The following is a 25221-nucleotide window of genomic DNA, read 5'->3' as shown; positions in this document are numbered from 1 at the left end:
GTAGAAAATCCTTTATTCTGGTAAGTTTTTTTTTTTTTTAATAGTTTGAAGCATTTGAAATAAATAAAAACAGAAATATTGTCCAATCAATTTAGTTTTACTTACCGTTGTTTAGATTCACTTCAAACACAACGAGGCATGATTTATTTATATATTTTTTTTAAATAAAACCTTTGCATCTATTCATGCAATTTTGATTGCATCAGTTTTGTGTATTGAGTTGAAGTAATGGAGTAGAAATGTAAAGAAGAATGAAATAATTCCCAAAGTAGAGGTAAATCAAAAGAGCACAGACTTACTGCTCAGAAAAAGAGAACAAACAGAGCTGGAAATGAATGGAATGAGATGAATTAAGCATGTAAAGGTGATCGATTCATTTGGACTTCATTTCTACATTAACTTGTTGAAGCTCTAGCGCCATCTACTGTTCAGACACGACTCTTTAACTGCTGAGGGATATTTAGGTTTGGTTCAGGTTATAATAATGCTATCTCATCTTTTTTCCCCTCATCTAATCCAAACCATTGATTCTTCCTCACTTTGTTAATAAATGCTACATAATCCTTAGACTTATATCAGTTCATTTATTTATGTCACCATCATGGGAAAACTAACTTTTCTGACTCTTGCGCACTTTCAGACCAGATATGTCAAAACTAACGTCATTGCAGTTCATCAAGAATATGTGTGGATGAAGAGAGGAGGTGCAGCGTTCGGTTTATAGATTGAAGTGAAGGTTGGTGGCGACCAGTGATAATTTACTGGATCACACCAAATAGATTAGAAAACACCATGTAGCTATAATCTTAAGAAATTAAGAGTATTTGGAGATCACAGATTTGAATTTTCTTCATCCGAGACTCATCGTTGCAGGACCGGTGAGTCGCCCTCTGACAACACACTACACCGTCTGTGATGTGACCAATGAACAGCCTGCGTTGGGTTTTTATAATAAGGTGCCGTTTATTTAATCATTTCATAATTCACATCTCATGGTACACTCTCTTATAGCTTCAAACTGTAGTATTTACCAGGTGTAATACTGACCTCGTCCTCCACTCTCGGGCTTCCTGCTGCCAGCATGAGCAGAGCTCCCAGTCCCTCTCCGGTGCCACCTCTATCCCTCGGTGCTTTTCGAAGAGGGGAGTCTGATTCAGGATTAGAGCCGCACGCTAATTACCCCCAATCCGTGATGTTTACGGAGGGAAAGAGGCTTGACGGGGTCCTGAGTCGGCTCTACGCTGCTGCCTGGTTCAGTCCTGCAATCTGGTGAAGTGCTTATCTGGTTGTTGTTGTTGTTCTTTTCTACACTTTGAATGTCCGGATGAAGTGTTTGATCACTTTAACCGTGACCGCAGAGAGTCGCGATGGCGTCGGGGAGCCCGCGCCATAAACCAGCGAGCTGGGTTATAGCAGCGTCGCCTCTGACAGGAGAGGGCAGCGTTTTGTTCAGTGTTCAGATGGTCTGGATTTGACACGGATTAAAACCGGACTGCAAGGTATTTTGAGTTCCGCAGCTTTTTCCTGTCAGCATGCCGTAAGGACTTGTGCAAGCAGTGAGCAGGAGTGTTGTCGTGGCTGCCCAGATGACACACCATGACATCAAAAAAAAAAAAAAAAATGGACCATTCAACAATTAAACAGCCTCATCTGGACAGCAAAAGAAACTCCTTTTAACTAAAAACAGTTATGACCACTTGGTGCAGACTCCCACTGCGTCGTTTTCTTTTTTCTTTGTACAACTTTAAGGCAGGAAGTTCCAGTTTTTTCTTATTTTTAAAACAGGTCTCAGTCTTAAATTCATGCCTCCCTGCACAAGAATTGATGTTTGTTTTTTTCTTTTTTCTTTTTTAAATAGAGGACGGGGAGCCTGGAAGTATTCTAGTGTCCATCAGGCCTGATCCACTGAAACCAAAGTCAACACCAGTCGTCCTAATGTGCTGTGCTATGCCATGTAGATGAAGGTGTTTATATCCGTCTCATCCCGCTTTATGTACTTGTGGTCAATCAGCCACTCGATCTGCTCCTTGATCATCTTTTTCTGTGGTAAAAACATGTTCTTTAGGATCTCCACCAGCTCCGTCTGCAGCTGGGCGTTGTTGATGCGCTTCCTCATCTTCATTATCTGGATTATGGCCTCCTGGGTGTGGGAAAAGAGGAGGATTGTGGGTAAAAAAAAAAAAAAACTCAAAAAGCATGCGACAACATGAGAATTGTGAAACCATGAATTGCACTGCAGCCCAAATGTTTATTCAAAGCAAACCAAAACATATCTGTTGAACCTCTGCGATGGGAAAGCATCTATTCACAGTGGGTAGGGTTATGTAAGAGTGGAGACAGCTGCTGTATCTGCAGCTGCATGCTGGGAGCTCCTCCCCGTACCTGTGTTCTTAGTATCCTGAGCTGGACGATGCCCTCGTTCTCCTCTTCCCTCATTCGCTCCGTCGTGAGCTGCAGCCGACCAATCAGATTGATCTTCCCCCTTTTCTGAACCTTTGAGTTTTTTCTGCAAAGTCAAATTTACACAAATCACTCAAATACACCTTTACCTAAATCGACGTGGAGCATTTTGTTGCGATGCTGTCGCATGCAGACGAGTGAAGCTGGAGTCTAATTATAAGCACTTACTGCATTTTATCATGAATGAAGCCATCGTAAGATCAATGCAAATGTTTCTTGTTTAAACTATGGCTCATGCAAATCTTAACATATTAAACTACGACTTGTTTAAAAAAATCTATCATGAATGACATTTGGTTGACAAATGAAATTCAATCAAGCATCAAAAAAACATACATCTGGTTACCCTCAGCCTTTAAACTGGGACTATATAAATGTGTAAAATGAAGGTGACATGGCATGAGATCGCAGGGCGAGTTGCCAAAGCTGCTTACATAAGGGAAAACTCCTGGTTGACGTAGAATAGCGTTCCTTCTGCAAAGTCTTTGGGTGAAGACACCACCGGGTCGTACGACAACACCTGCCTCTTGAGTTTGGGAAAGGCCACCAGAGACTGAAAGGAGAAGAGAGTTTCACGTGGAATCAGACCGAGCAAACACGTCTCCAGCCTCTGACCGACAAAAGATATACACTCAGACTGGTTTACCCAGAGAGTGCGCCGCAGCTCCGCGTCGGGCAGCTCGGTGGCCAACTTGAGGTTTTCGAAGCTGATCCGCTCTCTCGGCCTCTGGTTCCAGGCAAACAGCACAGCCAGCTGGAAGGTGGTCACTTCCAGGTCGTACTGACCCACCTCATTTTTGAAGGTTATCTGGAGAAAAGAACAAAAGGGCCTTTTAGAGCTAGTTTATTTACAAGGCCGTGCTGCATGTAGAAGTTCCTGTTCCAAACAGACGTGGACGCAAATCGTGAGGAAATATTCAAATTGATTCCTGTGCACATTAAATGGACTCACAATGCCGTTGGACATGAGGTGATGCCAGTGCAGCTTCCTGCCACTGTGGTTCTTCTTATAGAAGTCTTCTACCTCAGGTATCAAGTCCTCCAGTTCTGTAGGGAGCGAGACGAAAACCTTCTCGCTGCTCCGCGACCATGCTCCGGCGTTCAGGATCTTTATGTTGACAGAGTCGGCTGCAGGGGGAATATACACACACAAATATCTCAGTTTACACCGAGCTCACCTGAAACTGGTACTAAATTACAGCTTTGAAAGAGGCTACACAGATATACATTTCAATTCCCTGAAAGTCAGTAGTAGCCTGAAAGCTCCACTTACAGAGGCTAAACTCAGGAAATAGTTTGACATTCTGTTTATTGGATTTCGAAACATTTGATGAAAAGATCAATACGACTCCTGCACCTGCACAGAAATGATCAAGCAGGATTTGTTAGGATTAGGTTTGGATTAAGACAATTTATGTATATTTACAGCCAAATCCAAAATGATCGTCCAGTTAAACAATATTTCAGAGCTGCAGTCCTTCGCCTATGACGAGGATGACTTTACCTGGTAACGCCAGCTTGTTGTGTTTATGCATTTCTTTGAAAGACTGGTTGAGGTCCTCTGACACTTTGATGTCTTGAAACATCCGAGCGAGCTTGTTGACGTAGTCAGCCGGCATTCCTACTTCCTGTTCCAATGAAAAGCAGCACAGACCGACGTTACAAGAGTTTGTATCGGGTAAGGAAAAAAAAACAAGACCTAAACGTCTACAGATGAGACTAAATATTGTAAATATATTGATTTTATTGACGGTGTATATGGTATATTAAATAAATATATGAAAAAAAAATATGGGGATGAAATAACAGCAGAACCAAAAGCATTCATCCGGTCCGTACCCTGAGCCACTCCACCATGTTCTCCTCGATCTCGCTGTCTGCCGAGATGTCGAGGATGAGCCGACGGGTCAGGTGGGCTTTGTGGTAACGCATGAAGACGTCTTTGTTCTGGACGTACTTCAGAACTAAAAGCTGTGAACAGCACAGAAAGGTAGTTATCAGCGGCTTTCAAGAATGCTGAGCAACCCTTGCGTTGACTCCAAACAAGAGCACCAACAGCGTAAAGACAACACACCGACCGAACTCGGTCGGTTTCTGGTGCAGCTCAGCCAGTAGCTGAGAAATTAAAAAATCTACCAACGAGTGCAACCTCCGTGCGACCTGGTGTGGAAGAGGTAAGATAAATGCCTTGGCAAACTGCTTTATCACAGAGCACAGCCAAAAGCCTATCATTCACTCCTCTGATGAGTTAATGTTCAGTACACAGAGCGAGAAGTGAATCGTGTCTTAACTGAAGTCAAAATACTGAATAAAGCCAAACTACCGGCATATGTTTTAAATCAAAATAAGTCAAAAAATCACATTAAAATGTACTTTCTGTCTCTGTAAATAACCTTGTTGTATCATAGCAGCACAAACACCATTAAAACGTCTGCTGATATATACATATATATATATATAAAACCTACAATAGAAGAATGAGTAGCCTGAAAACAGAGGTGAAGACGTCACATGGTTATATGACATATTGCAACACTGCTATAGTACGTTAGTTATGACATGATGTGTCCATTACTGATGTGAGATGTTGTGGATTGATGATGCGGTACAGATAACCTCAATACATTTGCTTTTTATCTTAAGTGTATTTAGAGTGTATTTAATAAAAACATCACAGTAAATCCGAGATGCACATTACTGTAACTTATAAAGAAGATACAAAGCACAGTCTGCTTGTTTTCTGTTCAAGTGATTCAAAATAAAAGCCAATTATACATGTTTGTGTCAGTTTCTAAAAAATGAAAACTATAAAATATATATTCTCATTAAGAACAATGCATGATTGCAAACTCACCACTTCCTTGAGCTTGGCCTCAATCTCTTCAGAGGTGAGCTTCTTGCTTAGCGGCGTCTTCCTCAGCAGCATGTCGCAGTAGTTGGCGAGCAGCTCTGGACACTTGGACTCCGGCTGAGTTTTCAATCCGACCCTGGAATTTCAAAATGACAAGTACAAGTCAGACACGGCTGTAATTGTCATCTACAGCAAAAACTGAAGTTGGTCCCGGCAGCTTGTCTTACCCTTTCTGTTTCATAGGAAGCTCTAACTTAAATATCGTAGCGTCATTCACAACTGCTTTATACGCCTGTGAGGGAAATTTAAAAACGGGTGAGAACCAGTTTTGGTGGGTCAAATTGAACGTTTTGGCACCGATGGTTGAGTTAATGAAGCCAAACTCACTTTGTCTCTCGCTGTGAGAAAGCGTGGGTCGTCCTGAAAGGCCTCTTTCACCAGGCGGCTGAAGCGGTTGAACAAGGTGAGCAGCTGCTCCACGTATTTCTCAGAGTCCTGCAACAAAAGAACAGAAGGCGCGACCGCTCAATGTGATATCAGTTCACAATCGAAGAGTCTTCCCTCAAAGCCTGAGCTGGGAAATATGAATGTGGAAGGAAAGCGATCCGTCTTCAACAGGACGTCAACTAAATGAGGGTAGAAGGACGCTTGAGTCGATGTGTGTGTGTTGGGTACTCACAGAGGTGATCGTCTCCGCTGAGGCCACCATATCGGCAAGCCCGGCACTCATGATGTGCTCCTCCAGGTCCTTCAGCATGGGTTCGATGCCGCTGGGAACTTTGTCCATCAGAGAGAACATCAGATGCAGCTCTGTGACGGAGAGAAAAAGCAGCATTGAGATTTTCTAAATTGATCATGAATTCCAATCTCATGTATTAAATATTAGACTATCGTCTGCTTGTGTAACATCGCAGCTGCCAAATGAAACCCTACTTTAAAATCCATTACAGCCGATGCACCTGATCCATTTGGTGGATCAAACTGCATGACCACGCACGCACGCACGCACGCACGCACGCACGCACGCACGCACGCACGCACGCACGCACGCACGCACGCACGCACGCACGCACACGCACAAACGCACACGCACACACACACACACACACACCGCATCAGAAATCCAAATCATACATGACATTTATTTTCAACCTAAATGTTCTCAGTTAAATTCTAAGAGACTTGCACGTTACAAATACTATTTTTAAGACTTTTTAAGACTGGGGTTACTCTGAAGAGTTGATTTGATCTTTCAAGCTCTACTGTAAATTATGGACAGGAAAGGGTTGTCAAATAGCAAATATGGGATTATTCCAGCACAGAGAAATGCCAGTCCTCGGTTCTTTCTAGTAATAAACAAATGGGACTGAGAGCAGGAGAAGCTGTTTGGTTGAAATCAATTCATTATTTGAGCAGACAAAATCTTGGCAGCAGCATTAAAGTGTTTTTCTTTTGTTTCATGAAAAAAAAGGCTCGGTAGAAAAAAAACCTTGTGACTGGAGCTTCATTCAACACTGCGGCGCTAACCTTCCCTTCATTCTCCCCGACAAACTCACTGGCTTCATTTACAAAACTCCCAGTGGGAAAACCCTGTTATATCCACCAGTCACTCCTTGATATCTTCAACACAAATCACATTCTAGCAGCTTCACCTGAAGCTTGTACCACCTTCGCTTTCTGCTGGAATCGCCTGCAGCAGACTTTAACTTTGAGTTAATTCATTCTGATCTCCTTTTAAAACTTTTATACAATAAATAGCACACTTTTCGGTCATTTGCTTTTTAGCATGTGTCGCAGTGTATATTGTACCTATTATTCAACTGTCGGCATATTGTTCACGTTCTGCAATTGTACTACCTGTTCTTACATTTCTCTTTATTTCCTTACAGGTTCTTCTAATTCTCATGCTGCCTGAAGGCAAAGTCATCACTTCCTTCTCTGACCAGCTTGTGTTCTTCCTCCCCTCATAGACTTTTAACAACAGTATGTCTCTTGATTTTAAACCATTATTACATTTGCAAATATAAATCTAAAGCATTTATCTTTATATTATAAGTGTAAGCCAAATCCATGTAAAAAGAAGCAGCCCAATAGGTACTTATCAGGACAACATAGTATTATCAGGAGGTGTGGGTGGCAACAATGCATCTAAAAATATAAGCTATCATGTAATCAGGTGCTGTGATTCAGGGAAGAAGCATCACTTTGTGGACACATCACAGCATTAAAAGCACCTTTGAAGTGGCTAAATTGCTTCCACATGCTGTGTAATAACACTGCTGCAGCTCTACCTGCTGTCCTTTTAACCTCACTCTGTGCCTTTTTGTCCCTCTTCTCTCCCCTCTGTTAAAAACCTCGGACAGAGTTTGACTTCAGAGGGACGAGTGCAGCTCTCCTCGCTCCAGTGAGGCGGTGTTTTACACAAATGGATGTTCTACCGGTCGGTATGGTCGGGGCTATTTGTTGGTGCAAACCTGAGCTGGTTGAGCCTTTGGTGGGGGCGGTCCTGCCGTACTCACTCTCAGTCTCGTTTCGTTTGATCATGCCAGGGCACTCGGCTAAGATAGTCTCCTTGAATGACGTTACGAGTGCGTTGACGCAGCACTCCATTAACTGGACAGATAAACAGAGAGAAATGAACAATAGGTGGAAAATTATGATTAGTAGTCCTTAAAGGAACAGTTTAACATCATTTTCTTTCAGAGAGCGATATGGGAACAGATAGACAAATGGGTAGATCTGGAAAAAAAAATTTAATTGATTAGCCTTTAAAAAGTTATTTGCTTTTTGTGGTTTATTTTTACAGCATAAAAGGTTTCAAGGTTTGAATAAACAGTAAAAACATCGGATTATAGAAGTTTTATAAATATCCAAATATTGTCATACTATATTTTTTGATTTTCATGACTTATGAACTGAAATAATGAATAACTGACACATTTCAAGCATTTTTTTGTTTCCTTATGTGTAATGAATCTAACATACATACAAGTATAATAATCCATTGGTTTTATATGGTACTCTTCTGGGCACTCAAAGACACTTTACACGGCATTATTCAATCACTCCATACTCTATACTGGACGGTGTCCTCCTCATCATGCTATTCGTATTTTGATATCATGAGAACAAGACACATTTAGATTTAAAAATGTATTAATGGGCAAACTGCTCTACAACCTACGATGCATCACACTTTAAGACTCACAGCTTGTACAGAGTTACAGTCGCGTCTCGTCTCCAGATATCGTAGCGCCCGTTTCTCCTCTTCCCGCAGCTTTGAGTCAGCCTGGTGAAATAACGTATTTTTTTTCATTTAGATCACACACCAAAAAAAAAAAAAAAGAACTCATGATCTAAAAGGATACACATTGTATAATTATACTATTAGGCATGAAGACGAGCAAGGGTGCAAGTTTCCGCTGTGGAAATCAAACCTGCAAACGTACGATCCCACATCCGGTTCTCTCGCCTCTCGGACCACCAGCTGCCCCGACTCCATGTATATATTCAAATTACACTTATCAACCGTAGTTCCCCTATCTAGGAATTGACAACACTGATTTAAATGGCCTTCACTGTACACACAGTGCACTTTCTTATGAAGGAGATGTTTTTTTTGTGCATTGTACATATTTCCAGTTAAGAATGATAGTAAGAAACATATACACATGTGAACAAGCTGTAAGGTGACGGCGTCTTTTGACAAGGTCACGAGAAAGACAAAATACCAAAATCTAACCTTTTCGTACTTGTGTGTAAAACTGAAGCGTCTATGACGGCGACATTCTTAAAAATCAGAATAGCATCCAAAACTAAAAATATTGATTCTGAAAGCTTCTTGAAACAAACTAAACTCCAACCGGCAGAGCCTTTTTCCATTCTTCACTGTCATCTGAAAATTTAGGGGGTTTCATAACTGATTATTTTATTTACTTATTTTGAGAGAAGTATTTCGAAACGGAGCTGAACCTCTCTGAGGTAATGGAAACAAATCAATATTAACGTTTTCAGCAAACTGCGAGTGTTACTCAACAGTGTGCCAACATTTCTGACCCGCGCTGTGCTTCTGTTCTGCTTGAGTCAGAGAGGTGGTGGTGTAAAAAGGCCTCCACACTCTGGCTGATTGTCTGTTTTCTCTCCTGATTCACCCTACTGGCTTTGTGCCAACATCATCAAAACAAAAAATCAAGTTCTCAGACCTCAAAGTTCGAGTTCAAGTGTAAGAGGGGGTCTATCGGATCTATGTTGATGTAATTTGTGGACATAAAGAAACTCAGTGACCGGATTTTCGGACTCATACGTACATATTTCATGTAGTTTTGGACGCCGTTCTGCTGGAGGTAGGCCGGGGCCTGTGTTCTGTAAAACCGCTCAGTGGAATCCATATAAGCCTTCTCAAAGTTGTCCCTGTAGATCTGCAGCTTGTCATCAGGGTTGGAGCACAAGTTCACTATAGACAGAAAAACAAAAAGATTACACTTTAAAACAAAGAGTGGCTTATTAAACCCATCGGACGCACAGAAAACAGCTGAAGAAACTTGATCAACATGATGCATTAAAATGCAGGACGAAGCCATGAAACTAAGATAAAATATAAAAGGGAAGCTTCGCAGAGAACAATATGAATTACTGTTTAAGCCATTTAAACCACATCTGGCTGGTACTTAGGGACTTCACACGTGGCAGGAAAATATTTCATGAAACCACCATGTTGCTGTATTGATTTTCAGTAAATTTTTCCAGTTTTGGTAGACAATTGATTTCTAGTTCTCAGATTTCTGTTGTTGGCCGACATAAATGCTCTTTAACATGATCTTCTGCTGGTGCGGCAAAATTCCTTTGGCTTTGGCCACGTTTCCTAAACCTCCCATTAACATGATGGATGTGTCGGTAAAACTCACCCGTACATTGTTTGCAACATAACAATTTGCATTAAAAATCCTTGAAAACCGGCAGTTGTAGAAATACCCAAACAAGCATGTCTTACACCAATTACTTATTTTCTTCCTCTTCTGATGCAGACTGGAAAAACTGAGGCTTCTGGACTGATGTCACATGATGGGTTGATTGTGTTTCAAGAATAAGCAGGTAGGTATAAGAAATTACTCCTGTGTTAGTAAACGAATTAGAAGACAAAATATCAACAGATAAATGATTGAAAAATATTATTTGACAGCCTTAATCTTAAAGAAGATTACTTCATGTTGGATTTGATTCAATCCAGTTCTCTCTCGTTAGATTGTTAGATAGTAACTAGTGTGACTTGTGTTACTCACCGTAAGACTCTCGTACTCCAATAACCAGCTGGGAGTCGAAAGCCTCTCCCAGCCTCTCAGCATGCACGAGCTTCATGGCACTGTCTTGTAGCCTGTTTTTGATGTTGGAGAAGATGGACTCGTTCCATGTATCCAGCATGAGCTGCAGTGAACAGAAAAGAAGGACAGAATGTGTACCGATGGTATAAGAATGAGCAGTTACACATCTTTGCAATTGAATGCAACTGGTGGCAGTCAAGTGCAACTGCACGTGTCTTTATTGTATGAGTGCAAGCAGCAACAATACTCATATGCCTGCAAATGAGTATACACTCTACTCCTCGGACACTAAAACCACTACAGAGTCACAGTCCAAATCATTAAAAGCTTTGGGGAAAAATGTATTAATAGATGAGGTGTGACCTGTGAATGGCGTTACATGTAAACGAAATGGTTTAATGCGAAGGGTCAACCTACAAAAATAACTTACAAATATATAATAAACCTTGAAGATATGATATTGTTTGCATTGCATGAATGGTAAAGAAGTCATTTGCTGATTGTGGAGATGTTGTGAATGGTTTAAACAATCTTATAGTCATAAGGGTAAAAAAGGTAAACATTCTGTAAACTCTTGTTGATGGTCATATCTGACTAAATATGAGTTAAAACTATTCAGTGTTGTTTTATGTGAAGTTAAAAATATGACGAGGCTTTATAGATTCATCCGGGTCATGGTATCTAAGAAGACAATTGGACATTTCACCTCTCATCTGAAAAACTTCATCAGTTCTGAATCCAGAAAAAGCTTTCAGCTGCCTTCTAAGCCCATGTATAGAGACAGTGCAGCAGTAAAAAAAAAAAAAAAACATCAGCACTTCCGCTCCTTCTCACCTTGCGCACAATGCTGTCCTCCACATTGGACTTCTTGTTGCTTCCTTGTTTACCCATCAGAGTGATTTCTAGCTGACAGAAAGGTTTGGGCAAGATGTCACACTGCGTGAAGAACTTCCTCCATTCTACAATGTAGGCTTTCAGCAACGCTGTGTCATCCTGGTGACTCAGCACCCGCTTGGAAAAAAAACAACAACAAAAAAAAGGTGAGAAACACAAGACAGGGTCGATTAGCACCTGCACATTCGCTCGGAGAACAGATGAAGAAAGAAAACTCAAGTGTTCAAACAGCTGATGGTGAAACAATTGTTCAACACCAACTGCCATATAGTCAGAAAACTTTATTTGTGACACAAGCTATACTGCAAGGCAGCATGGCAGCCTTTGTCACTGGTTAGAGAGAGTAGGTGTGTGTGTGCATGTTAAGATGGCTGAAGCTGTAAAAATGCAAATGGAATTCCATTTGTCTTCTTCATATCTGATGTCTATAATGTTGCCAAAATATACAACCGAGCGCCGGTCTAAACATGTTGCTACCGTTTTCTACTCAGTCCGTTAGCTCCGTTACAAACTCATTCTCCCCTGTCAGCATTAATATTGCATTCTGCCGTACTAAACTCTAGATTCTGCAGAAATGTATCACAGAAGGGACACTCGAACAATAGAACAGAAAGCTTTTCAACAAAAGGATGTCTGGCCAGTTAACTGTAGTCACAAGTCCGTGAGACCTTACACGCCACTCTGTGCGTTAATGCTGGGAATTCAATCATGAGACTGAACTGAGTGAAGGGGGAATCTGGGGGAACCTTACCGCTTGTGCTTGTTTAATGAAATCTAAGATGTCCTCTTTAAGGGCCTGGTGGATCTTAGCTGGACCTTTATCATCCCACAGGCAAACAGCATGGACGTCTCTGTGGGCGCACAGAGGAGATGCAGTGTTACACGATGCCACTGACCTCCGGCAGATTAGGGTCAAGGACAGAGATGACTTCAGAGGAACGTGGGGGAAGAAAACTTACGAGAACAGGTCAAACCACTGCTGCTTTGTGACGGACTCCTGCCGCAGGAGCTTCAATACTATGGGACGCATCAGGTCCCATTTATCCTCGAACTGAAGGGAGCCTTTGTTCTGGAGGCAGGCAGCAAAAAAGATACGATTTAAAGTCTTCAAAGATTGACAGAGTGACAAAGAGTGAAAAGATGAGGTAAATGAAAGTTCAACATCACATATTTCCAGTTCCAAACACAATCTGAAACACTCAAACTTAATTTTGAAGTGAAACTTTGTTTTTCTGCAACTCAATATTTCTTTATTGATGTTTTGTCAGGACAATAACTGGTGCTTTGAAAAATATTTGTATGTTATTACTATGGATATCAGGTAGGTGATACACTAAAATAACCCTTCTTTTCATGCATAAACTCAGTAAATCACTCAAATCATAAATTTTATATAGAACTGTTCAAGCAGTCTAATAATAATAATAACTGAAGAAATTATTCCATTGAAATAATATATGAAAAAATAAGGCTTAAAATCTAGTCTCATTGTGATTTTCTATCAAAATATGAAATAGCCATTTACATGGAATACACTCAAACATCTGTATTGATGAGGGTGAAAACATAGTAACTGCAGCTTGTCCCTGGTAAAAATACCTTATGATGAATTAAAAATAATGTGAATCGCAAATGTTTCTCCTAAAGCCACTTGGTCGCTGATGAATTAAACAACCAGGATTAGTGCCGATGGGGATGATGCATTTATCACTATACTATCTAAAAACACCAAATGAGAAAAGTTGTTTTTAACGTCTGTAAGTCTCCAATGTACTGACTTTGAGTGCCATGTAGTGCTCTTGTAGTCTCTCCTGCCAAATAACTGCGACAATTACAACTTAAATAGTCACTCATCATGTCGAAGAAGAAATTAATGAGCAGCTATTTGGGGCATTTAAGAAACACTCAAGATTTCTCAAGCTAAACTGCAGTGCAGTATTCTAAAGGGGATGATTTGGCTTGTCATTAGAGGAAGGTGACTGGGTCAATTTTGTTCATGACTGCTCAATTCCATTAAAATGAGATTAAACTGAAACTGAAATAGCAAACCTGGCCAAGTGACCGTCCGAGAGGTATGCCACAAAACTTTTTGTTTTCTTGCAAGGGCATCTAAAGCTAACGTTTTCAGGATTACTGACTTGATCATCACAACATATTTACCGTTGCTCCAGAGCACGTTAACTTCAAGATAGCAGTGTATGAAAGCACTGCCTAGTGAAAAATCGTCAATCTCAGAAAATGATGACACCATTCATAAGATATCCTGCATTCTGTTGTGAAAAGGTCAAAAGGAAAAACATATTTGTGCACCTTCATGACTGCTGATACATCAAATAACAGGCTTATAGTCCTGCAGAGTGTACGAAACACTGACTACTACTATTACTATGAGTATTAATATCTGCTGCTCTCGCGCTCGTAGCCTTGAGAACATTTATGTCGACTCAAATTAATTTAACAAAGGAAGCTGCTATTACACTACATAAATGAGAGGTTTTTGTGAGGCTAGTATAAAAGAAACCAAGATTGGCAAGCCAGTTAATTCACAAACATTAACTACTTCTGTACTCTCTACGCTTGCTGAAAGCGGGGTAAAAGACTCTATGACACAATATTACATTTCAGTTAAAGAGACCTACAGGTAATAGTTCTCATCTGATCGGGCCATAGTGATAAAACCTGGACTTATTTTGGATATTTCTATTACCTGACTCAGCTATTTTCATTCTCATTACATGGTCTTTGTTCCGACACCCACATTTACCTCCATGTACTTCTATTTGTTTTCAGGTCATACAAGGACTTCATGGTTGTGTCTGACCTGCATAGAATTACAAACTCTAACTTGTTTTCAAGGAGAAAAACAAAGCCTGGTAAAGAGATGCTGGGTTGACAAATGAGGTTGCTAACTAGTTTCATGACAGAAGATTTTAGAGTTACAAGGAAATCCTGGTCATGTTTAACCTGTTTAAGAGCACACTCCTCGGGTTTGGCAGCTTGGCTTGTTGACATGACCACTGAAGTCAGAGGAGCAATACTTGCTGCTTCTGGAATAAATACGACCATTGTCTTGGTTATTGATGAACACAAGTTTTTAATGAAACTGATACGAAGAAATACACACTCTCAGCACAGACCGTGCAGGCTTTGGCTGTAATGTAAACACAGGCGACTGGACTGCTCGGTCCCTTTCTCTGCGACTGTGATTGAGCTCCAGCCGGTGACTCCCGAGCATCGCCCTCTTTTTGCACCCTTCCTCCACAACGTGAGGAAGAAACTCATGAGTGCAAAAGCTGTGCGAAGAGCTCAGCTTCGAGGATTAAGTGTAAAGAAACGTTTTGCAGTCTTTCGGGAGTCCTCACAGGGACTGGTCAGCTGCAGACTCCACAGCTTCTCAGTGACAGATGACAAGAGATTTGCACATCCTACAGCCACATACTGACACAGATCAATCCAACTATTCGCCGTCTCTCCGTTATCCGTCTCCGCTGCTCTCCGACTCCCCCGTGTCGGTCTTTACCCGTCACATTTAGCAGTGTTGTGGCTATTCTGTTTAGCCAGCTAAATCACTGATAAGTAGCTAGTGTTAGCCAGATGTAACTTAACTGCTCCCTGCTCGGGGCAGCAGCGACGCCGCGGCCGTGTGCAGGGCCGGCGGACTGTTGGCCGAGGTGAGAGCGAAACGTCGACCCCGCGGCACGCAGGTGACAAGCGCCCCGGCGAGCGTTAAATGGAAAGAATTGAATTGAAGTGGCTCCTACCTTTAGCAAATTAGACGTCGCCATGTTCCCTCAACTTATCCTCTCGCGAAATCTCGCGAGAAGTGCGGAGCGGCTGAAGATTAACCTCATCGCGTCACATCGTCAAACCTCTTTTTGATTTTAAAAGGCGATAGGAACATTTTGCCGTTTAGAACAAAGGTTTTAGTTCACGTTTGTATCTATATTATATTTATGTGCGTCTTATTATCTTTGCAAACAAAAGTCGTTTTACAAATGTGTCCTTTTCGGATATGTCCGTCCATAATTTATTTAGTTATCTGTTACTTTTTCTTATTTTGTTTTGTTTTGTTTTGTTTGCTTGCTTTGCTCTGTTATGTTTATTTGTTTGTGTTTTAATTTTATTATTTTTTAGTTTGTTGTTGTTCCTACATGTCCGAAATAAACTTATCAAATCAAATGAAATCAAATGTTTCCATGTCAAGAAACATTCATACTCGTCAGCCAACTTTTCATTTTTACTATTTTCTAAAGGCATCTATTTGATTACTTATTATGATTTTTATACTTCAAAATTTCCTGTGGGCTCACCGGGAAGGAAGGTTCTTAATGGGTGCAATGTGATCTGGGTGACAGTGCTCAGACAGTGTTCATATACATGTATATGTCTATGGCTCAGACTGCCACCCCCGCGACCCGGAAACGGATAAGTGGGAGAAAATGGATGGATATTTTAAAATCATTATCAAAATAGTCTTTATTGTCATTGTTAAATACAAAGAAATTGTAGGTGAAATAATCAGATTAAACAGCTCATTACAACTGAAAAAAAGTGCAATATACTTACAAATTACAAATGTACCTTACTTTATTCATCCCACAACAGGGAAATTCACATTGTTACAGCAGCGAGGCAAAATTAGAAAAATATACAATACAGTAAAAGAAGCAAAAATACAATACAGTAGAACCTAAAGAAGCAGAATATACAACACAACAAACGAAGCCAAATATACCATATAACAGAACTCAGGAAGCAAAACATACAACATTCCAAAAGTAAAGAAGCAAAAACATAAAATACACCAGAAAGTCAAATATACAATACACTCCAAACACAAAAGACAAACACACCACCATGAACATACCAACAATACACAATGAGCAAAGTGTTTTCCCATTCGACTGTCTTTTCAACATTTTATTGTTTTTATTGTCATTTTATTGTGTGAACAAGAAAATAACTTGTTCCCACAAAATATTAACTTACGCACAAGATAAAAAACAAACAAAAAAAAAAACAAATAAAACAAACAAAGCAAAAACACATTAAGGGACTTTAGTAGCTCAGTAAAATAGTCAAACAGGTTGTGCCCTCATTACAAAAATAATGCCAGTCACGGTTTGCTTGATTTAATAGTTTGGCAAAGTTTAGAGAAAGAAAGGAACAGGGGGCCTTGAGCACAGGTGATGCAACAGGCTGCCACTATAATGAAACAATATTTGTTCTCACTCGAGGCAGTTAATCCTTCAGATTAGGTGCTCTGTTTGTTATCATTCTTTCTTCTGTGTCACAACCTCGGTCAAGCGCTTTCTCACACAAACAAAAAGAGTTTTAACCTTCATGTAATATCAGTGGTGATTTCATGGAATGCAAGATCATTTCTACGGCTAAAATGTGAGAAAGCTCACATTTACACAAACATCACAAAAAGCCAACAATACAGATGTCTGAATAATTAAATAATTTTTGCTTTGTGGTTGTTTGTTGTCTCTTTGGGGTAAATGGGACTTCAAGGAAAGAGTGGTAGCTTACACAAACATAGTTCTTCCTATCCGTACTGGGTTTTTTAGTTTTTTTTTAGAAGAGCTGCAGCAATCAAGTTAAATTCTGACAATACTCACGTGGCGTATGTAGTTTATGCACTGTTTTGAATAGAACATGCGTTTCTGAGATTTGCAGTGTATCACGTGTTTTAACAACGCACTTAGCCCCAACAAATTCATTTGAGAGGGGGGGGGGGATTAAAGTTGTATATCTGTTCATGAACATATTTGCAGCTTATTCTTGTGCCTGCCCTTAGTGCCAAGGCGCACAAATTACTATTCTAGTAATTATTATTTTTCTGCCGTTTCATTTTTTAGGCTCAGATTGAGTCACCTTGGTCTAGATGAGTAGAATTTTCCCATCAGCGTCCAACCAAGTTTGACTACAATCGAGTTTCCTTTAACCAATCAAATGAAAGTAGGCGGGTCTTGAGCGCACGCGTTAGGTTGATTCACCTCATATGGGAAGTACTTCCTCATGGACGTTAAAATTTGGAGGTTTTCTAAAAATTATGTCGTTTTCTAATTGACGGAAAATATCTTCACAGCTAGTATGATATGACTGAAGATCAGCACACATGTACAGGTATGCCGTTTCTTCATTGGAGACCGCGGAGTTTGTATTTTTGAGCAGGAGTTCAGGACAGCATAGTCGCGTGGCTCTGGAAAGCTCGACCTACACCAAACTCCATTGTAAAATGTTCCACTTTAGAAATAGTTGGGTATTTAAAGCGATTCCTGACTTTTTTTAAAGTAATATGGCATAATATGACAATCATAAGGACTTACATTAGAATTCGGCATATCTCTACTGTAGATATCTGTTATAGATTGCTGTTGGAAACTGTTGAAACTATGCAGACTGACCACAACATCATTTTCCTTGAAAGACTGTGGATGTACCTTGTAAAGTATAGGGCTAATTCAAAAGAAGAAGAAAGATTTGTCTTTCGCCGGCACAGAGGAGTATGAGCTGGAATGACATTTTGAGGGCAAATCCACATTCCTGTGAGGATTTAGTACCATGTCTTAATAGAGATGTTAAGTATCATAGACACTGAGTCTTAATTATTTCTCCAAGGTTGTAATCTACCATTTTCTCTCTTTCGTGTGTTTCTAGGTTTAGATCTCGGGGAGATGGAGGTACCTGTGGAGGACAGATTGTGTGGGAAGCTGAGGACAGCCTGTGGTTTGTACAGTTACCTCAGGGGCATTTTCACATGGTAAGCCATCTTATCTTTAACTGCCACAGAAAATACAAATGTTTCTTTCTATTTATTTTGTATCTGTAATAGATAGCTACAAATCTGTGCAATCGATCTGTGTTATGTTTGTTTTTTTGTGCACACGTTTTTGACTAGTTTTTGCTTTTTCGGAAGAGGCTTTAACTAATTTATTCTCAAGTCACCTGACGGTCTCTTATAGTCCTCCTGTCTGAGGTCAAATTCAGTCCTGATTTAATTGGTAAACTAAGTGAAGACTGATGGTAGAAGCAGTAAACATTGTATTGTACACCCAACTGAATAAAAAGCATAGGATAAACTAATTTCCTTCATTACTGTTTTCTGAGATACTTTGTTCAGTAAAAGTAATAGAAAATACCTGTATCAATAGGTTTGTATTCACATCCATAATTCAAAGTAGGCTGTTGGAAGTTTGGTTTCACAAAGATGTTTTTGGCTGGTTTGGAAGAACAAGGCAGCCTCCATTCTCAATAACATACAGCCAAAGTGATTGATGGATATACAGTATTATATACATAATTGACAACGTGGGTGCCATGTTTCTCATGTTTCTATGTCAGTACCTGCAACCTGATGACGGCGAAATAAAAAAGGAGAGCTATTGCTTATGAATTATTATTTGTTATATTCTATAATGTTGTGGAATAATTAAGAATACAACAGGCTGCATTAACTTCAAACACTTAGGTCTTTTTTTTTAAATATTTCTTTCCTTCACTTGTGGGATTAATTATATGTACTGCTGCACACTTTTCTACCCTAATTAGTTTTCTTGAATTGTCAATGTGGGATAGATTTCTTTGAAGTAAGTTGTGTCTAACACTGTGGGCTTTTTTCAATACATTTTTATTCATTTAAGAAATCAGACCTGAGAATAACTCTATTTTGCATGAGCCCTGAAAGAAGGTATAATAAAAACACCATCGCCTAAAGAAAAGTTTTAAAATTAAATCCTTAGCCGAGACTCTTTTGCTTTTTGTTTAATTCATGTTTGTCTCATTAAATCCATTAAAGACTCATTTGACTGTCCTGGTATTGTCCATCCTCAGACACCACGGCAGGATCTGCCTCAAAATTCAATCTAAACACAGAAATCTAATTTAGGTCATTTGCTGCTTGCATCTCTAAATATTGTCTTTAAACAGCATGGCTGAAGTTCAAGGCTCTTTCTTCTTTTAAACAGCGCTCAGTAGTCTGAAAGCATGAATTCAGGGAGGACATGTTGTGTTTGTACTCTCCAGGCATCTGCTGAAGACCATAGCCATGGGTCAGGTCCTGTCCCTGCTGATCTGTGGGACTGCAGTGAGCTGTGAGTACCTGGCTCAAGCCAAGGTGGAGACTCCCATGCTGCAGAGTTTCCTCAACTACGCTCTGCTGCTGCTCACATACACCACAGTCCTCAGCTTTCGCAAAGGTCAGACTGCATGCTGTTTGTCATTTATTAGTCTCAGAAAGTCGCAATGGTGATAATTAAGAGGTGTGATACACAAAAGGCCCAGACTGAACTTTGTGAGAAGAAGAAAACATACCTGAAAGAAGTTTTGATGCCATCTTTCTTAAAGCATTCACCTGTGTACCGCTCCCTGGAACTTGTTTTTCCACTTGTGTTAATCACAATCTGCAATTCACTCTTTCATAGTGTGTACCTGTGATCAAAGTTGTGCACTTGTAACTGTCGAAGCTTCTGCACCATTCTCAGTTGCATGCACTCATCTGTTTCTCCAGGTGACGGAAACATCCTGCAGATTTTAAAAACCAAGTGGTGGAAGTATTTCATAATGGGCCTGGCAGACGTGGAGGCAAACTATATTGTCGTGAAGGCGTACCAGTTCACCACCCTGACAAGTATTCAGGTATGGCAACGCCGTCGTGGTTCAGCTTTCATCAGTAAAAGCTTCACCTCAGAGATCTGACAAGGCACACGGCTCCCTCTGTCTTTTTCACATAAACGCATTTTCGATTTATTCTCGGTGAGAAAAAACAAAACGGCAGAATCTTTCACCAGAGAAGCTGCAGCAAATACACAATTTCATATGTTGATATGTTGTGTGTTCCAGCTCCTGGACTGCTTTGTGATCCCGGTGCTCATGCTGCTGTCCTGGGTCTTCCTGAAGACTCGCTTCAGGCTGGTCCACTATGTAGCTGTGGCTGTGTGTTTGTTGGGCGTGGGCGCCATGGTCGGAGCTGACCTTGTGGCAGGAAGACAACAGGGATCCAGTAAGGAGATTCTTTGTCATCTACATCAGTAAAATTCTTAATATTTGATGTTCTCTCCAGACAAAAAAAGGCCCACAAGTCGGGAGCTTATATTGCATATAAATGACCACACAATGATAACCACACATGATTACAATCAGAATTATGTCTTAAAAGACCATAGCCACGAAGACGCGTCACCCCCGAGCAAAAACACCGGGCTTCTTGATACAAAGTAGCTTCATAAATGAGCATACGCAATAATTTTATGCACAATACCAATTTCTTACTGTTTCTACAGGCAGCAATGTTCTCCTGGGGGATGGGTTGGTGCTCCTCAGTGCCGTCCTTTATGCCGTTTCTAATGTGTGCCAGGAGCACACAGTGAAGAAACTGAGCCGAGTTGAATTCCTGGGCACCATGGGCCTCTTCGGGACCATTATCAGTGGCATACAATTGTAAGATATCGTTTTTGGTTTGTTTTTTTTCTTCTCACAACACCAAGCACAATAGACAAAGTTATTCAGCATCATAAACGCAGAGAAGAAGAGATGAAATTTCACTCGAGTCCTGACGGCTGTGTCAAAAAATACTGGACTACAAGAATATAATAAAGGCTTAAAATGCCACTTGAGTTAATATTGCATTATTAATATCTGCTGGTTAAACACTTGAAGCATCCTGACCTCTTTGCAATAGAAGAGTGGAAATGTATTAATTACATATTAACGTCCCTTGTACTTTCTAGTATGTTTAAGCGACTGGTGAATCAAGCATAGGAGTGTTCATTGTCAAGACAGGCGTTGGAATTGTCACCAGAGCTAGAGGAGACACACACACACACACACTCTCTCTCTCTCACACACACACACACACACACACACACCTCATGACAACAAACAATAACGTCTATCTAAGCACTCTGCTGAAGTTGGAGGGTCACACTTCAGTGAGACCCTCATGGTGACCTTCTCAGCTACAAGTGTCAACATCTTGAGGAGACACAAGCCATTCTTTCAGAGCTCCTCAGGCATCTGAAGCACAAAGCTCACGGAAGGTTATATTTTTACACATGACTGGAAAATGTCAGATAGCATCATGCAACCGCCCACATCTCTCTCTCTCTCTTTTTTTTTTTTTTTTTTAACCGAGTTGTATATTTGTAATGTGGGGTGTATTAATGTAGCACATCAAATTGTTCCATCAGAATTTTCTCTTTGATTTAAAGTTAATAAAAGCTTGCTGCATTTTACAAACGTATAAGTTTGCAAATCCAAACAAATATCCAATCGTATAGTGAACTTCCCTGAATCTCATTGTGCAGTGCCGTCCTGGAAAATCGCGCCGTTGCCGATATTAAGTGGGATCTCCATATTTGTGAGTAAACCCTTCTGTGCTGTCTACTTAATGACCGCTGTTAAACATGATCGCTTGTATTGTCACTTCACCATGTCTCAACTCATTTTGTGTGTGCAGTCCTGCTGTTTGCGGTCTACGCCCTGTGCATGTACGCACTGTACAGCTTCATGCCCGTCGTGGTGAAGATGACCAGTGCAACAGCGGTCAACCTCTCTCTGCTCACTGCCGACCTCTTCAGTCTCTTCTGCGGCCTCTTCCTCTTGCACTATTCGGTGAGCATGTTTAAAGAGCTTTAATATCTTTGTTTGCATTGCTTGTTCCAACAGATCCGAATTATGTCTGTAGCGTTAGAGGAAGATCCCTACAGTGTCTCAGTATTGACATGTACCTTAACAGCATTTCATGATTTGCTGCTCTGATGTCGTTGCTACTTCAAGCTCAAGTAAAAAAAAATTTAAATAAAAATGTTCAAGTAATTCACATAAAAAGAGTAGAAAAACTTACTTCCAAATAGAACTACTTAAGCCATTAGACCAAAATTACACTTTTTATATCACAATACTCCTTATTAATCCAACTTATTTAGGACTTTAGTGGTACGCAAGAACGAAGCGTGCACATGCATTATAACACAAACGGTGCACATGTTAGACTGAGATTCAACCGGAAGCCAAACCTTTGCTCCAAAGATATAAAATGCATCTAATAAAATCTACAGGTCTGTCTTAAAACACATTTAGTATGAAGGTGGACTTAAAACAGTGTATTACACAGTTGTTGTTGTTATCTCACTGAGCACACTAATGAGATTCAGGGCCATTTTTGAAAAAAGGTAAATTTGCACTTTAGAACTGTGAATCTTCTACCAGATGGCCGTCGCTCAGAGTGTGAAACATGAGGTGGATCTGCAGGGGAGCTGCTCATATAGGCGCTCAGTTGAGTTGGCATCTCTTGTTAATTCGTCTTGAACGTGTCTGAACAAAGTGCCAAATTTGCCGCCAGTGATAGTTCATCAAACCATGATCTCTTATTCCACTTTGTTCCAGGGCGCTGGATCCTATCCCAGTGAAGGGCAAGACAGAGTAGCAGAGTTAATGTTTCTGTCCTGTGTCTCGTCCTCAGTTTTCAGCCCTCTACATCATCTCCTTTGTGGTCATCTCAGTGGGTTTCGTCATGTTCAACGCCGTCCCGACGTACTCTGCTCTACTGGAGGAGCCTGCTGAAGAGTCTGCTGACCACACGGTTCGCTCCTCCTCAGACTACCAGCAGGCTGCGTACGCAGGCTCTCAGAGATCTGAGACGTTCACAATGATCGATGCTCTATGACGGACTGTGAAGCGTCTCCAGGATGCCTTAGTTTCTGAGTTACGATGGTCAATATGAAGCTTTACTGAGGATTTCCGTATAAAGCTACTACGCTTTAATCTCTTTCATTCCTACTATATTTAGGTCATTTCCATTTACCTCCTGCTACTGCACTTGTACTGTTATTACCTTAAAAAACCAACAATATAAATATACACCGACTGGCCTAAAAAAAAGTTGCCACATGGATTTAACTAACAAAGTGATTAGAGCCTCCTATTAGATAATTACTGCATGGACGATCATCTTTCAGCTGGAATAGATTCTGGTTGGTTCGAGAAAGGTCACATCTTTGGCATGTATCAAACCGAGAAAACGTCTAAAAGGATTGCATCATTTTCACCCATGGATTGGCTGCTACAGAGTTCAGACCTGAACCCCACTGAGAAGTTTTCAGATGTGCTGCAGAAAGCTTTGCACTATGGTCCGACTTTCCCATCATCAATACAAGATCTTGGAGAAAAATTGATGCAACACTGGACGAAAATAAAACTTGTAACATTGCAGAAGCGTATCGAAACAAAGCCACAGTGAATGTGTGCTGCAATCAAAGCTAAAAGCAGTCCAACACAATATTACCTGACCGCTTGTATTTTTTTTCCTAAATTGTTCCAAAAGACTACGGTAACTTCATGACCTGTTTTTTAAAAAGACAAATATTTTTTCTCTCGAAGTATTCAGCTGCTGTTTTACAATCTACTGAATTAAGATCCAGACAAACATTTTCGATTGTATTTTATTTTAGTTGTCTGAGGTCAGTTTTCATGTTTGTGCCATTTTGTTATCCACCGGGTTACTGAGTGACTTTGCTTTGTATTGCCAAATGAACAACATAAATAGTTTTTTAACTAATAAATTCTCCTTTTATATTTACTTTTTTGTGTTTCTTAAAGCGTCAACGTGGTAACTTTTATAATGATAATGTCAAGCACATACTGTAGACATGCTCTTTTAACATGTAATTGCTCAGAATACTGAGAAATAGGACATTTGTAGATTCTCCAGTTTCTTCCCACTGAACTCTCGTGATTTACCAGTTAAGCAATTGCTGTGTGTATCAAAACAATCTCAATTTGTGGTGGTTTCCTTGGTGCCCTTTCATTGATCCATCGGTTCAGACAGGCATTTCAGCATCACTGATGAAATGGGGTGAAAGGCTGGGTGCATTGTGGAATGGATGACTTTTACCTGTATAGAGCAGAGTAAAATAATGTTAAAATACTGTCAGTAGGTTGGTCATATAATTGGTCAAATAATCCTATAACTGAAGTAGTACAAATACCTGCAATGCAGCATTTAGTTGTGTAATCTCTCTTCAGAGCAAGAACATTGAGTCTTGGCTTGGAGGCCTTTTTGTGTAGGGTTTGCATGGTCTGCCTGTGCCTTTTGTGGGTTTTCCCTGGACACTCTGGTGTCCTCAGAAAGTCTAAAAACATCCGGCAACCGGAAACATGTGGCCCATTACTGTGAATCCCTAAGTGGAATAAATCTGAATAGAAAATGGGTAGATGAATTGGTGTCTATATTGTCGTTTTTCTGTACATTGTAAAGGAAATGTGCAAATAATTAAGTGCAAGGATGGTCCGCCCATCTGATCGACAGTATAATGTGAGGTGAGAAGCTCATTGCAAGTGCGCAAAGAGGGTGTAATGGCTGGTTTAAAAAAAATAATAAACCACGCCAGAGGTCACAGCTTCTTCTTATTTTGCACGAGTGTAATGAAAACACAACACATCCCCTGTCTGCACTGATTTCACAATGAATGGGAGAGTCAGGAATGACCGTGAAAAACATTAACTTCTCCAGTTTTCTCTCCGAAGTGTCTTGTTTCATAGGTTTTTTTTAGGGGGAATTTACTTGATGTTATGGTGCTTCACTGTGTGTGTGTGTGTGTGTGTGTGTGTGTGTGTGTGTGTGTGTGTGTGTGTGTGTGTGTGTGTGTGTGTGTGTGTGTGTGTGTGTGTGTGTGTGTGTGTGTGTGTGTGTGT

General features: G+C 40.4%; 2 protein-coding genes across 5 annotated transcripts; one reads left to right on the top strand and one right to left on the bottom strand.

The window, feature by feature from the left end:
* Positions 1-940: 940 nt before the first annotated feature.
* On the bottom strand, positions 941-15339 carry cul5b (cullin 5b). 4 transcript variants are annotated; one of them, XM_080482719.1, is made up of 20 exons: positions 15285-15339; positions 12483-12592; positions 12275-12374; positions 11464-11640; positions 10591-10732; positions 9619-9764; positions 8520-8600; positions 7786-7924; positions 5991-6121; positions 5699-5806; positions 5539-5603; positions 5315-5447; positions 4300-4431; positions 3965-4088; positions 3734-3817; positions 3413-3588; positions 3107-3268; positions 2895-3013; positions 2383-2506; positions 941-2140 (listed from the first exon to the last, which is right to left on the bottom strand). In XM_080482719.1, the coding sequence occupies exons 1-20, from the start codon at positions 15306-15308 to the stop codon at positions 1946-1948; spliced, it is 2472 nt and encodes an 823-aa protein (XP_080338845.1). In that variant the 5' UTR covers positions 15309-15339; the 3' UTR covers positions 941-1945. The 4 variants fall into 4 exon arrangements, with proteins under 4 accessions (XP_080338845.1, XP_080338846.1, XP_080338847.1 ...); XM_080482720.1 differs by having other exon boundaries at positions 7831-7924; XM_080482721.1 differs by lacking the exon at positions 3734-3817.
* Positions 15340-17493: 2154 nt separating this feature from the next.
* slc35f2 (solute carrier family 35 member F2) lies at positions 17494-24744 on the top strand. The gene is made up of 9 exons (XM_080483888.1): positions 17494-17655; positions 18190-18292; positions 19555-19727; positions 20039-20166; positions 20371-20530; positions 20811-20967; positions 21834-21886; positions 21986-22140; positions 22991-24744. The coding sequence occupies exons 1-9, from the start codon at positions 17628-17630 to the stop codon at positions 23192-23194; spliced, it is 1161 nt and encodes a 386-aa protein (XP_080340014.1). The 5' UTR covers positions 17494-17627; the 3' UTR covers positions 23195-24744.
* Positions 24745-25221: the final 477 nt, after the last annotated feature.

This window comes from Lipophrys pholis (assembly GCF_963383615.2).
Source record: "Lipophrys pholis genome assembly, chromosome: 16".
NCBI classification, from domain to species: Eukaryota; Metazoa; Chordata; class Actinopteri; order Blenniiformes; family Blenniidae; genus Lipophrys; species Lipophrys pholis.
The sequence above is the reverse complement of the archived record's forward strand: the minus strand, read 5'-3'. Positions and strand labels throughout refer to the sequence as shown.

Excerpts from the sequence above, each read along its gene's own strand:
- cul5b (XM_080482719.1), bottom strand. The coding sequence starts at position 15,308 with ATGGCGACGTCTAATTTGCTAAAG. Across the intron at positions 9,765-10,590 it reads TGGAGTACGAGAGTCTTACG|TGAACTTGTGCTCCAACCCT; the intron begins GTGAGTAACACA and ends TTCTGTCTATAG. Across the intron at positions 3,818-3,964 it reads CAACAAGCTGGCGTTACCAG|GTGCAGGAGTCGTATTGATC; the intron begins GTAAAGTCATCC and ends ATTTCTGTGCAG.
- slc35f2 (XM_080483888.1), top strand. The coding sequence starts at position 17,628 with ATGACTGAAGATCAGCACACATGTACAG. Across the intron at positions 17,656-18,189 it reads AGATCAGCACACATGTACAG|GTTTAGATCTCGGGGAGATG; the intron begins GTATGCCGTTTC and ends GTGTGTTTCTAG. Across the intron at positions 21,887-21,985 it reads TAAGTGGGATCTCCATATTT|TCCTGCTGTTTGCGGTCTAC; the intron begins GTGAGTAAACCC and ends TTGTGTGTGCAG.